This window comes from Anastrepha obliqua, chromosome 2, assembly GCF_027943255.1.
Source record: "Anastrepha obliqua isolate idAnaObli1 chromosome 2, idAnaObli1_1.0, whole genome shotgun sequence".
Lineage (NCBI taxonomy): Eukaryota > Metazoa > Arthropoda > Insecta > Diptera > Tephritidae > Anastrepha > Anastrepha obliqua.
In genome coordinates, this window is record NC_072893.1 from 2,695,339 (window position 1) to 2,711,254 (window position 15,916).

General features: G+C 36.5%; 1 protein-coding gene across 1 annotated transcript; it reads right to left on the minus strand.

Annotated features, from left to right (window-relative positions):
• Positions 1-5,773: 5,773 nt before the first annotated feature.
• Positions 5,774-6,580, minus strand: LOC129236940 (forkhead box protein fkh-2-like). The gene has a single exon (XM_054871254.1). It carries the CDS (start codon positions 6,578-6,580, stop codon positions 5,774-5,776), a length of 807 nt encoding a protein of 268 aa, XP_054727229.1.
• Positions 6,581-15,916: the final 9,336 nt, after the last annotated feature.

Here is a 15,916-nt window from a genome sequence, read left to right on the forward strand (position 1 = left end):
AAGAAAAAAATTTTTTTTTAATAATTTTACAATCATATCTCAAAAACGGTTAGGTTTTGGATATCATGTCACATAACCAAATTAATCAGGAATGGCTTAAATATTAATGTCCTAAAATTTCTAGGACGGTTTTCCCGGTAACCCTAAAGAAAGTGTACTCCATATATTGATAAGCTTTGACTATTTATATATTTTTTTAATTAATTTTATACAAAAGTATAGTTCATATTACTGCAAAAACCATATAGAGCAAAGTTTCACACTTCGTATAAAAATTCGGGCAAAGTTTCATACAAAGTTCAAAATTTTTAATCATAATTTCTAAAAAAATTTCAAGTAGGCTCATGAAATGTTTATATACAGGGTCCAGCACTCGAAATGTAAGATGTCTGTTAGTTGGGTAAGTTGCCGAGCGGAAACGCGAAAAAAGAAAATCAGTAATGGTTTTCAAATGTAATAGTGTGATTGCACTATATTTGGCTGGAAAATCACAATCATACTTGTAGCGAAACGGCATCGAGGTGGTCATCAAAAGACTGCAACATCACGTGAAATGGTTTAAAAAGTGAAGAAACGACTTGAGCGAAATCCCCGACGAAATGTCAATCAAATGGCGAAAGAACTGAATATATCTGACCGTAGCATCCGCCGCATGCTGAAAAAATCTCAAAGTCAACCCTTACAAGATCCAAAAGGCGCATGATCTCACACCAAAGCTGCAACAAGTCAGACTTGAGAGAGCGTAGGAGTTGTTTCGCTTGGCCGAAAGCGGTCCATTTCCGAAAATTGTGTTTTATGACGAGAAAATTTCTCAAATTGAGCAATTCGTAAACTCCCAAAACGATAGGATTTATTTGATCGACTGTTCATACGAGAATTTGAGTCATCGATAGGCCACCACGAGGCGGCACCCGCCACAAGTAATGGTTTGTGTCGCTGTAACCGCAGATGGGCACTCTCCAATAGTTTTCATCGAACCGGGCGTCAAGGTAAAGGCGAAATATTATCGAGAAAGTACTCTGAAGGTTGCTTTTAAGCCATTGGTAGTCAAAGTTTTCGGTGGCAGATCATGGACGTTTCAACAGGACTCGGCACCGTCTCACAAAGCTCGAGTGAACCAAGAATGGCTAAAAAACAACGTTCCGAGGTGCTGAAAAAAGCCATTGCCCGCGAGTGAGCCAAAATTTCTGCAAGTCACATTCAGGCAGCTTGCGATTCGTTTGTCGATCGTCTCAAGGACATAGTCAAGGCAAGAGGTGCTCATATCGAGAAAAAGTAAATTGATTCTTAATTTTGTATTATTTTCACACATTTTTTACTTCAAATTGAATAAAACTAGTTTTCCAAATTAAATTTATGGCCTTTTTAATTGGTTATATTTCGAGTGGCGGACCCTGTAGTAAAGTTAAGCTTCAAGTAAGCCAAAAATCTCACTGATCTTTGAAATTTTTTTTGATCGAGATTTTGTGCATTTCCTCCATTTAACGCCTACTCCCCATTTTTTTTAAATATGGAAGAAAACACCCAACATCGTCAGCAGAAAAAATTGTCAAAAATTAACGCGAGTTTTAAACCATTTGAAACTTCCACTTTATTATACCTAAATTCAATTATCAATAAAACTACCTACCCAAAATTTTTTTAAAAATTCTGTGTAAAAATTGCTGTATACAGATCTTGTTATAGTGTGAATTATATTTTTATAAAAAAAATCATTGAAATTACAAAATAATAAATAAATAAGCAGAACCTATTATCAATATTTGGTGCACACTTTCCTTTCACGCTGACAGAAAAAATTTTATAAACTCATTTTTAGACTTAAGACTTAGACTAAAGAAAATATTCGTCAAACGTTTTACGTACAACATGTAGAAAAACCGAAATATAATAGTAAAATAAATAAGCAACACCACAATTCGACATACATATATTGGGTTGTCAATTAATTATTTACAAAATGCAAACACAACTTGAAGTAAAACTGAAGGTACTTTTATTTTGAACGCAAATAGTCGCGTGTTATAATCGTCCTGTTTTGGCGCACATTTAGTATGGCTGATGCGTTTAAGAGTGAACATTTTAATCAGCTTAGCAATGCCGAGCAAATGAATTAATGAAAATTTGATTCAGTTAGTTTATTTTAATTATTACAAAGGGAAGTCGGCTAAAGAGTTGGCGGAAATGTTTTCAATTAAGCTTAGAACTATGTATTTACAATATTATTCAACGCGCAGAATAAGAAAACAGGATTGAATTAAAGCACTCAGGAGGCAGACCACCAAAGCACTCAAGACGCGATCATTCAGAATTTCAGAATTCAGTAATTTTTGTGACGAGACGAAAGCTCTGCTCTGCAACAAAAAGATATAATACCAACAGTAAAATTTGGCAAAATCTCAGTGATGGTATGGGGTTGCGTCTCGTCCAATGGTGTGGGTGAGTTGCGAATTTTTAATGATATAATGACATAATGAATTTTCTCAAACACAGAAAAAGCGCGATGAAATTTGGATTTTTTGACCCAGAAAATCCTAATAAACTAAAATACAAACTATATCAGGATAACGACCCAAACATAAGTCGTTGTTTTGCAAGACCTGGCTACTTTATAATTGCTGTAAAATTATTGATACGCCAGCTCAGAGTCTTGACTTATGCCCAAAGGAAAATTTGTGTGTTTTTTTTAAGAATAAAGTGAGCAAACATAGCCCATCTAATAAAACCGCTCTCATAAGTGCCATTCAGGTTGAATGGCAGAAAATACCAGAGGCGTACGACTTGAAAAACCTTATTCATTCCATGCCCCCTCGCCTGCGATCTGTAATGGAAGCTGAAGGCCTTCACACTAAATATTAAAGTCACAGACCTATATTTTCCTAACAAAAGTCATATAATATTTGAAAATGTAAACAATTAATTGACAATGCAGAATTAACTATTTTATGGGCTTTTATGTTTTTTTACTACAATATGTTGAAGTTTTGAGTTTTATTGTCATACATAAATGCGTTAAACATAATTATTACACAAATACTGTATATTCAAAATTTCGAAAAAGTTATTTCAGGTGGTAAAATAAAGTTATTAAAATGTATTTAAGAACATTTTATCATGTTGCAAACAATTAACACACACTGTATTTATCAGCTACATTCATGGGAATAATGAAATATGCATACAGTGAACCAAAAAGAAAGTGGGACTCTAATATTCAAAAATTTAAATTTATATAAATAAAGAAATTATTCACGAATTTGTGAGGAATCATTTGCTTTGAATGTATTTCATTTTTAACTGTTCCATATGCATAACTATTTTTTTTATTATTAACGGTAACTCCATTTATTGAAGTAATAGCGTCATTTTTCAATCAAATAAAAAATGGAGCCCCTTCATAACTAAACTGCAAAAGATAGTTTTATTTCCCACATTTTGCCATTGGCTAACTAACATCGAGTGATTTAAAAGAACTTATGGTGAAAGACCATTCCGAAGGGAAAAGTGTGTGCCAAACCGTGAACATTTTGAGAACCACAAGTCGACAGTATTTTTAATATATTGAAAAAATATAACGAGAACCAATTTTTTCTTAGAGAAAGTGGTACTGGAAGAGTTTCGAAAATTTACTCAAGTGTAAATTAAAAGAAGGATTAAACAATTAATAAACGAGACCAGATCTCAATCGCATTGAGCTCTTGTGGGCCCACATTGAAAGATAATTGCGTAAACGGCAGATTAGTGGTAAAAATTACCTAAAATCAGCCATGGAAGAGATATGGGAAAATATGCCAAGAGATGCCAGCAAAACTCTAGAAGACTTCGAGTAATGGCGTCTATAAGCAGTAATTAGTGGAAAGGGATACTTTACAAAATATAACATTAGTTCATAAATTTTTCTCTATTTCCATATTTTCGTTACTATCCCACTTTATGTTTGAGTTGTAAAATTAAGCTAAAGTTTCTTTTACTCGAAACTTACAAATAATTTAAATGTTATAATGTACGTTTTTTATAATAGAATGCGGAATTGAAAAGTTTATATTGGCTTTTGCCTTATGAAAATTTATTGAACTGCTCTCAAGTTATAACGGATTGAGGTCAGAACAAACAAGTGTCCCAGTTTATTTTTGATTCACTGCATAAAATCCTCTCAATGTTCTAAAAAAAATTTTGTAATGAAACAAAAATAAAATAACTTTGTTTAAAACCAAATTACAGTGAAATAAATAAAATACTAAAAATAACAAAAACTGTAATTTAATTTCGGCTCGTCGCTTGTTTTCAGAAAATTTTTGTAAAATTATTTCCAACGTGCGAATTTGAGTCGCTACAGATACTCCATTCTCATGAATAAAGCCAAATACTTTCCGTTTGTATTTGTGCCGAATTTTTTTTCAGAGTCGTCAATAAAAAAAAATAGTTTTTGCAAATAATTTAATTATGATGTTCTAAGAAAAGTGACTGTTAGAAACAACCTCTTAAAAAAATATGCCTGGAAAAGAGACAATATTTGATGCATTTTATTAAACCGGATGGGAAAAATTTTGAGATAAAAAGACGTTTTTTGTTGTAAACTTTTATTCACTTTATTTAATAAAGCGCCTTTCTTTCAATTACTTTTGCAGTTACTTCGAAAATGAGATTTCGAATAAAATCATATAGGATTATAGAAAACGGCCAAAAAGACCAAGCTTGAATTAATGCAATTGTACCTCCAATTTATTTTCTATGAACGATACTGTACAAATTTGTAGATAATTCTGTGAATGAGGGTATGGGTTGTTCTTAAGGGGGAAGTCTACTGTGACAAGGGAAAAAACAGGCTTATTTTCCGGATTTTATTTCTAACAAAATATTGCTCGTACATAAAATCTATTTAAACTCTTATCTTTATTATATATTTAAGTTTTTGAAAAAAAAAAGTTAAGTCAAAATATTCAAAATGACCGCTGTGGCACTTCTGCAAGCGCAGGTCCGCTTTTCTATACGGTGTACACGATATCTCGAGTTCTGATAAATGAATCAGCTTAAAAATTTAATTATATATTCTCTGTAATAGTGTCTCTCGTCTGACATAAGATTTTTTTGATATCGTTATTTGTTAAATTGTTATAAACAATAGTAACATCAATTTTAGGCAAAAAAAAAGAAAAAATTTCAAGAATTTTTTTTTCAACGCCAAAATTTTTTATCGACATATGTAATCCTACGTCAGACGAGAGTCAATACTATGTATATGATAACAATATTTTGTTTTTTTGTTTTAGATCACCGAAACGTAAGATTTCATGTACACCGTTTAGGCACCTAAGAAAAGCGGACCTGCGCTTGCAGAAGTGCCACAGCGGCCATTTTGAATATTTTGACTTAACTTTTTTTTTTCAAAAACTTAAATATATAATAAAGATAAGAGTTTAAATAGATTTTATGTACGAGCAATATTTTGTTAGAAATAAAATCCGGAAAATAAGCCTGTTTTTTCCCTTGTCACAGTAGACTTCCCCCTTAATTATGTAACTTCACTTGTAAATAAAACTGCAATTGGGCTTTTTTCACCCACCCACTGAAGGGCAAGCTTTTTTATATATTTATTTTTTTAATTTGATTTAGATTGAAACTGCCACATTTGTAAATAAATTAATTGTAATATAAAATCAGCTAATTCTACTTTTTTAAAAAAAGTGGTTATATATAAATGAATATATGTATGTATTTCCTTAATACATACATTTGTACGTATCTCCTTTTACGAATATTTCCAATGATTTTCTTACATTGGCAACTTTTTGGACATCAAGAACTCGCATTGTTGTTGGTGGAATGTCATTTGTTGGTACATCTTATGATATGTGTTATTAAATTGGTGTTGTTGCTGTGCTTGCATCAATTGTTGTTGTAGAAATTGTTTCCTTTGGTGATGAAAAAGAAACCACGCTTGTTGTTCTTGCAGAGCCTGCATCATCATAGCATATTGGGATTGTCCAAGTTCGTCTGGCGTTGGAAAGTAAACTGCGGTGGGTGCTTGAGGATGGCTCATCGGTACGCCGTGGGCCATGACGTGATTTATTGGATACCCATAGCTATGAATAGCAAAATGTGCACGTGCAGCACTGCTTTGATCAAACTGTAGGCGACCACTTGCGGAATTTACTTTCATACCTTCAACTGCTGGACTTAAGGCCCAATAATTTCCCCGACCGGGGTCGTCCAGAGATCGCGGCATTTTGATAAAGCAAGAATTAGTGCTAAGAGTATGACGCACTTGACTTTGCCAGCCGTGTTGGTCTTTTCGATAATAAGGATAGTTTTCCGTGATCCAGTCTTGAATTGCACTCAATGGCAAACGCTTTTCCGGACTACTCCGAATTGCCATGGACACCAAAGCACTGAATGTAAAAGCAGGTCTTTGATCCAATAGCTCGCTGTTTGGTGATCCCTCGCCATCTGAAGCGGTCATGGCTTCAGGGTGTGGTGGTGTAAGCGATAGATTATTCTCATCCCATGTTTCAGATTTTGCAGTGGTATTGTTGGCAAGAATTTTGCGTATTGAGAAGTTCGATTCAAAAATAGGAGCCATTTTAGGCGGACTATTTCTGATGAACAGAAATTATGCAATAAATTAAATCTTCTTTTCAAAATTGCCACTAATATTTATAGTTGACTAATAAGGTCAATTCCGTGAAGAACTCGTATTTATATATCCGAGAAGTTACTCAAAACTACTATGCAGTTCGACTCAATATGGAAGTCGAGGATTAACTTTCTCTTTCCCTAAAATTTTTCTAAAGTTACTCTATCGCAAATAAACAATCCAACTTGCATAACTCGCATTTTCACTCGATCTAAAACACTTTCTGCGTTACTTAAATGTGTCTTGGTAGAAGGGGAAAATACTCAAAATGTCTATTGTTGTCACATCTCTGACTTTCACAAAAACGATTATTTCATATTACCTCAGCACTTAGAGAACTGATATATGGTGCTATACAAATACAAAAGAGTGGCACCAGCCATAATTCTTCGCATATGTGTGCACGACACAGCATTGCACAAAGTCAATGTCACTTAGTTAACCAGGGCAATTTTCTTTTGTAGTGGGCAGATTTCTTTGAATCGCAAAACTCTAAATAGTGAGTAGCAGTGAACATTAAAATCAAAACAATGTCAGTGACCAATGGTGTCAAGGAGGGTCAATCTTAATTCAAAAGACGACATGGCAAATGCATGACGAAACATGACGAAAGTAAATCGTCAATGTAGTCAATAGCAACAAATATTGGTGCCAAGAATTTTAAAATTTCGTTGATTTCATAACCTAAATTCCGTCTCTTTCACCATATCCACCCTCAGATTCCAAGTGCGAAAGTGCTGACCTAACGAATGCTCTCTTCCACTATTTTCGGAAATAGAAAATTCGACCACGCTGTTCTCGATACCATCGCATGATACAATCATTGGGACACCAGATTATTCGTATCAGTAAAACATAAATATAAACAAAAGTACGACTGGTTAATTGCAGTTCCCCTAGAGAGAAGATTTCAGATAATGACTGTCAATTAAAAAAAGTGCCCTTTTCATACGCCATATTGTGTTAAATTGCACTCTTTACTTATAAATTTAAAGAGTTTAAATACTTAAGCGTAGTACTCAGCATAAATCCGAAAGACCATATTCAGGCACCTAACAGAGCATACTTTAGCCATATCAAACTTATGAAGTATTCATTGATATCAAAGAAACAAAAGCTCCAGATGTACAAAACTATAATAAAGACGGTTCTCACCTATGGCTGAGAAACGTGGGTCCTTAAAGTTAATGACATAAATTTACTGATGCGATTTGAAAGAAAACTTCCCAGAAAAATTTTCGGTAATATAGGATTAGAAGACGGTATAATCAAGAGCTCAGTGTTTCAATCGCGAGAATAAATGTAACGCGGCCTATAAAGTCGCAAAGATTACCGTGGTATGGTCAAGTCCTAAGAATGAGCAGCGAAAGAGCAACCAAAGAAGTGTTTGAAGCAAATCCTGAAGGAGCAAGAAGGAGAGGACGGCCAAGATGAGGGTCTCACAACATAGAGGGAAAGCGGGCTGTCGAGAAGAATGGAGGCGTATTGTAGAGAAGGAAATGGTCCACCCCGGACTGTAATGCCAATATAATGATGATGATTTATACATATATTCTATTAAGACATCTATCAGGCATTTTTTTAAGAGCTTGAGAACTTAAAATAATTATATAAAAGTCTAAATCGTGTGGTAGATAATTTCATAGCATTTGTTTTTGCAATATAATTTCCGGCACTCGCCTACCGCGTCTATGAATTTCATGGTCCATTCGAATAGTCCCATTTTCGACAACTTTTTCCAATAAATCTGGCCGTATGGCGCCAATATTACTTTAATATTGCAATAAATCGATTGTTATGCGCGCTATATGGCAAGTTGCGTCGTTTTTTTTATTTTTTTTTTTTTCAAAGTAAATTTCCACAATTTGAAAGTGTTTTTCTAGCGTTAAACGATTCATTACTGAGCAGAAATGTCAACAAAGTTTGCCATTCTCAGCTGTCAAACCATAGTTAACGATATCGATAGTTGTCATGCAGCTAAACTATCAGCACCCAAATTTAGCCTAAAACAAGCAAACAACGTCAGTCAAGTTCATGGAACGAACATTGCACTTGAAAGGGCTAACGGATTTTCTATCCAGAAAGTGTAAAAAAAATGTCTATGTTAAATGAAGCAGGATATCCTATATAATTAGGATATTTCCTTAAATGCCTCGAAAACCTCGAAACTTAGAAGATTACACCCTCGAAAAACAACTATCGAAAATCGTGTGTTTCGAAAACTTTCGGAGCAAGTTAGTCGCGGGAAACTCCTCGAAAAGCCTTTTATAAGTTTTGGTGTTGCCTTTATCAGATATAAAGTTCTATGAATTTGCTAAAAGAAAACGAAAATCAAGTAAAACCAACTAGAAAAGGAAGGTAGGCATCGCTAAATGAAAGCAGCTAAAAAGAGCTTGCGCAGCATGAAAGAAGAGGTAAAACGAAAACTTTGCTTATTCAACAGTTAAAAGAAAAAAACGACTTAGAAAACTAATTTTATTTCATTGAAGTTCGTTGTATTATTCGCAAAAATGTCACGTTTCATCTATGTTTGGCGAGACATCAAAAATTAAAGTTTTTTTGCTTTGGAACCGTATTTATTAGAAAAGGACTGCTTACAGTTAGAGTGGGAAAAAGCCATTCAACCAGAATCGCCTCTGCTCTTCCCTGTGATTAACCCTGTGAAGGTGTTGTCCTCAGTTTTAAAATGTTATATAGAAATCCTTTCTATTTTTGCCTTTGTAGCAACTGTACACAAACAAAGAATCGTCTTTCCACAACACTCAGCTTCAACTCTTACGGCATCCATCGCGTTTGCTTTTGAGTCGTTTCCATAAGTGTGAGACATTTCAAATATTTCAAATATGGCACAGATTTGCCAGAGGTAGTAACTGTAAGCGATATTGCATTTTCTGAAAACAAACAATTATCGGAATTTGTCCAAATTGTTTTAAACCAAGTCATTAAGTTATAAGTCATTCTAATCTCTGTTGTTCTCCAGACTATAATTCTCCGCCTTTGAAAGGATTATCGACTCGTAAACATCTGGATTGTTAGATTGTCACGGACAATAGAAATGCAAAATGGTACGGAATTCAGAAACTCGCCATCTTGTGAACGAAAGGCTGTTATTTACTAAGCCTTAAACGTATGTACTTATATGTATGTAGATTTAGTAGGTAAATAGAAGACATGTTCGAAAATACAGAAATTTGTAATAAATAAATATTTATTCCTCATTTTTGCAAGTAGGCGTTCATTAACAACAGGTAGTCAACAGAAGCCAGATTTACTTGCTACCTTCAAATGAAGTGCAGTTCGATAATTTCAAATAAGTAAAATGATTTATGTACGAATAGGAACATGGAATACACGCTCACTGCTAGAAGCAACTAAGCTGTCGCAACTGTAAAGAATTTCATTTTTACCAACGTCTGGTGCGTGGCCTCTGTGAAATCAGATGGGCTGACTCGGGCGAAGGCACAACAGCAACTGGCCCAAAACTGCTTTTTTCTGCAGCCACCCAAAGAAGAGGAAGTGATGTCGGATTTATTCTCTCTGAGTCAGCCCCAGTGGCGTTTATAGAATCTCCTGCTGCCTGGAAAAAGCTTCTCATAAAAAATATCTGCCGTTCGGTGTCGGCTTAAAACATTAAGTCCCTCCATTCGTCGAACAACATCAACACGCACGCCACTAATAAGAGGAGGAGTTTGGCCAAACACCTAAACTTATAGTACTTATAAATAAAAATACGCGCACAATGAACAACGAAATACAAATGCATGGCTATGTGCGAAAATATTAACTTTTACAAGAACACTAAGAGTAGATATCCATTGATTTTATCAAAAACTTACTTATGTACAACACATTCTAGTAGTTTATTTGGCGTTATTAGATCATTTATCACAAAGATCATTCGTCCGCCTCCCACTTTGCATATTTGCTTATTTGTACTCAATTCATCCTCATCTTCTATGAAAGTTGCAAGATTACATTGAAACAAAACTAATCCTTCACTGTTCGACTTCAATATACTTGTACAGTGTGCATGTGTACGTTTTCAATAATGGATAAAACCAATCTATCTGCCCTGTCCATTCACCATGAATAAGAGATGGCGAGAGGCAGCGCCGATGCTGCCAACGAAACAAACCCCCATTAAGCCTTTGATACCCGAATCACATGACCAAGCAAAGGCAGTAACAATAACTCAAATCCTATTCCCGCCTTCACACGCTGCGTCCTGTTGAACGCTGAGTTGTCAATGCAGCTAATCGACAAACGACCTGTCGATGCACGCAAAAGCTGCAGCTTTGCTGATGTGTCAAAAACTTTGGCTTCTGCAAAGCACAGAGGCATCAACAGAGCAAAATCAACATAAGAGTCCAAGAAATCGTTCAGGGTATTTTGCAAAATACGAATGCAATCTTTGGACAAGCGTAGGAACGTAGGAAAAACGGAAAACCCAAAACTAAAGCACACACACGTATACATACAAACGTTTCCCAAGCTTAAACACCTTTGAGTTGTGCAAACTGAAACACTCAAATGGACTAAAAAAGGTATCCCCACACCCCGCTCCCAACGAAGTTATTCTAAAGTTAAAAGGCAAAAAAAAGGATTTCTCTGGAAAATCTTCTTATCAGTAAACTTTGAAGTTTGGGCAACCCTTTGCCGTATGTCAAGCGGAGAGAAAGGCTTTTCACTCACTGCCCACTCGGCCTCCAGTAATGTTTGCTGCTTGAGTGCGCTTTTGAGTACGCCACACATATGTATGTGTGCGGGTGTGTTCAAGTACTTGTATGTACACACATACGTGCATACGGGGCTTGCGTGGCCAATACATTTTCCAGATGAGATTAACGTGTCAACTGCTTCAATGAACGATAACATTTGAGATGCTGAAAAGTCAAGAAAATAACACAATAGCCATGTATTGATTGGTGCAAACATATGTTTGCATGGGTGGGAGTTGTATGTATGTATATGCGTAAACAAATAACTCGCATAAATGAATGTGTGTGGCATATCGCAGTGAAAAAGGAGGCTTGTATGAACATTAAAATTTAATTGGATACATTTGACCGCATCGTTTTAGCAACGTAAAAAACGCAAGAAAGTATCTGAACGTTAAATTCTAAAGAGGAGGGGTTTGTGTAAAAATATCTTGGTGGTTATAGAGTGAGGTCACATCTAGTCAAGTCCAAAATAAAACCAATTATTGTTAGCAAAATGTATAATTATGTTCCGCGTGGCACGTTTAACGCATCGAATTATGCTGCGTTTTATCCTGCAAACGAATTTTCATGCCGCTATCAAATAGATATGCCTGCTGATGCCCAGCTCCGTAGGCATTTAAGTTTCATGTAGCGTCGAGCACAAATCATTAATAGCGTAACGCATAGGAAATGAAATCTAAGCAAATTATTAAAATTAATAAAATGAGATTATTAGTAAGCTTTCACAAAACGAATATGACCAAAATGGGATGACAGACGCTCAAAGGCGCTACGTAGTCAGTCAAGGAAAAAGGTACCTAAGTTAGTTGCTTTGACCACAGGCCACTGCCTCCGACGTCGACATGTTCAAATATTGAACATACCCCTTTTCGACTATTGCTGAAACTGCAAGAGTGAGGAGGAGGAAGAGACTGTCAGAAATGCTTTCTATCACTGTTCTGCTTGGCATGCCACTAGTTTTAGATACTTTGGCTCAACGTTATTGAATGATGTTGATGATCTTGGGTCAATGGGTTTACACTAAAAACAAAATGGTTTAACGAAGAGTAGCAGGTAAACTGCTACTGCGGTATCACAATGGATCAGCAACGGTCTCAGTGAGTTGGTTGAAAGACCGACTGCCACTTCTACCTGCCTACCTCTGCCTACATACCTACGTAACAGCTGAAATTTTGTACCTAAACAAAACTCTATATATATGCACATATGTATGCACCATATGTCTATATATATGTATAAGTTTATACCTATATACATATATAATTATCGCGTACATCCTTTGGTGGGTGTTTCGCCGAGCTCCTCCTAAAATTTGCCGGGGGCGTCTAGAAATTGTTCCACAAATGGAGGAACCTTCGGTTTATGCGTGGGGCGACCTTATCGAAAAGCTGCTTTCTATCTTTTCGTGTTTCAAACACACAGTGTGCTTCGAACCCAGGCCCTACTGAATGATAATCCCGCACAAACCTTTCGGCTACAGCTACAGACATATTCGCATATATGCAATATATCGGGTGTTTTTAGCTGCTTGAAAACTATCGATATCGATAACTATGGTTTGGCAGCTGAGAACGGGAATCTGTGCTGACATTTCTGTTCAGCAAGGTTTGAATCATTTAACACCAGAACAACGCCTCCAATTTACTGAGTGGAAATTTGCTTTGAATAAAATAAATTTGTTCGCGAAGTTCATAGACCGAAGTGTTGAAGAAGACGCCGAAATATCGATTCATTGTCGTTCTCAACTTGTTGGCCTTTGTAAGCATCTTGGCTTGCATGCCTATAAAATACAGCTCGGGCAAGAATTGAAGCTAAATGATTAACGTTTGGGTGGCATTTTGGCTGATTGGGCTCAGAAAGCTCCCTCGGCATTACCATAAGGGTTCCAGTTCTTGTTAGGTACCCGCTTCCTCTGCGTAGGACATAGCAATTCCAGCCTCATTTTCTTTTTCGTATCTTAAGGGCGCTTGTTGAATTTTGCTCCATAAGTCCGCGTACGACCGGTATATTTTCAAGATTATCCTCAGTCAAGATTTATGAAGACGAGCAGTGCATTATTGTCAGCCGTTGAGACATTTCACATTTGAATTGATTCAATTTTGATGCGATTTTTGATGTCTTCACTTGAACCGCCTGATGCCTATGGTGACAACATACTATCCTCATTGATTGTGCCCGTATGTGTTCTACCAAGGTTCGCAGCTCATTCCTCCTCTGTTCACGAACGAAGGAATTTATCTGCCACCTTTTCAGGCCTTTAATAAAAGACTAGGTTTTTTGCACCAATGATTCTCATCAGGTTCTTTAATGAAAACCTTGATATGCCTCACTGTTCCCACTATGCTTGACCATAAAATTTGCTTCGTTCAATTGGACGTTCCAAAGAACTGCAGTTCGTCAGCCAGTTCGTTGCCTTGGCCACCACAGTTTTGCAGCCACATAAATTTAAACTCATTCGACTTTGCAACGGATTTTAACCTCAACGTACATATATTCCGGGACTAATTTATGGAGGTACGGGCGAGTTCTAAAGCCTTTCGTCCCTATTAATCCGCAACGAAATTAATTTTCAAGCTCAAAGGAAAACTGTGATCAGAATTCTTTTATTTGATGGTTAAAATGACAGAATTTGCGTACAAACACACGCATATACTCTCCACATGCACACATAAGTGCTTACTCGAGTGCAAAATTTGATTTACTTCATCAACTCCAACTCTGCAATAAAGAATCAATTTTCAATTTTTTTAGTTGTTACTTTCTGTTTCGTCAACAATTAGTGCCCAAGCATTTCTCCCATAATAGGGCGTACTTAAGTTTATATACGTACATAAACATCCTTCGAAATTTCATTCATGCCACATGTGAGTAAGTGCAGTTTCAGACATTTCATTCAATTTGGCTTCGGTATTTTTTGTACCTGTTAACGCTGTTGATATTATTACTTACGATATGAATTTCTTTTTTTGTTCTTGCGCTTACTTCCTTAGTACGATTTGCCCCGCGCATTTGAAACATAATCCGGCAGCGTTTCAGCACAAGACACAAAGCGAACCCCTGTGGCGCTGTAGACATTGGCGCCTGCAGCAACAATCCGATCACCGACCGACCGATGGTCCACTATAAGCACATGGCGTCTACAAACATTGCAAAAGCCCGCGACCCAGCAGGATTATGTCCACCCATTGCGTTTACCCCCGCGCTGCTTGTTGTCATATTCATAACTGGCGGCCGCGGTCGCTTGGTTGTTGTCCACTGTTTAGAACACCGACAGTTACGTTCTTACAGTTTAAATGAACCTGACGACAGGATGCAAATGATCAATGCACCGCTGCAAACTCCACCACGTACGGGCCCAATGCATTGACGATGCACATGTATCCAGCACGAATTAATGGGGCAGGGGCAGGGGTAGGGTGACGGGGAGGACAGGTTTACATGAGGTGCTTCGCCACATTTGTTTATTGCGAGTCAATTATAAATTAAGAGTACAAACAGGAGACACAAATGTGCGAATGTATTCGCGTGTGTGTTTGTATTTTATTGGCCAACGCGCCGACGATGCCTGGTGCATGGAGACAAAATGTTGGGCCCGAAAGGTGCAATTGTGCGCAGCTCAATTGCAACTACTCAGGCCCACATTGGTATTTGCGAAGGCGCTTAACCGCAATGACAACATCACATGGAGCGTCTTCACGCATATAAAAAGGGTCTGTATGTAAAGGGTGATCAGATTGGAGGTACTTTTTCCAATAGGGACATTTCATCATGGAAAGACTTACGCCTCAACAATGTTTAGAAATCGTACAATTGTGTTACACAAATCGACGCTCTGTGAAAAGAGTTCATCGCGCGTTCAAGCCAACTTATGGTGTACAGCGATAAGGCCCATTTTGGATTAGTGGCTACGTCAATGGATTTACTAAGTCGTCGATTCGGTGCGCAATTTATCTCTCGTCTCGGACCAGTGGATTGGCCACAAAGATCGTGTGATATCATACCTTCGGACTTTTATTTGTAGGGGTATGCAATAATTTGTGGATAAACCAGCTTCGATTGAGGCATTGAAAGCCCACATTACTAAAGTTATTCACGAAATACCGACCGAAGACCCTGGAGTCTAAATTGGTGTTTACAGATGGCCGAGTTACGGCCAACATTTTAAAGGAATTATCTATAAAAAATAAATGTCAAAAATAATAAAGATTTCCCAATCATTTTGAATTTTACTGGTTTTATTTCAATTTAAAACCCGATACCTCTGAATTGATCACCCTTTATTATACACATACAAAAGTATATACATATATTCATGTGCACACAAACTGAGGGTGCATGAAAACATGGAGTGAGCTTCTAGAATCGCTTAAAATTATTACGTGTGTTCTTTGTGGCCACAAACGAAGAATTGGCTTCCTGTAGCTTTTAATTATTAGTTGACATCCCGAAGGACTTGCCTTCTTTTGCTTTCGACTATTTAAATATTTTCCAAATTTAACGATATCAACCAGTTTAAATTGGTATCATAAATATGTATACATTTACGAATTTCCACAATAAC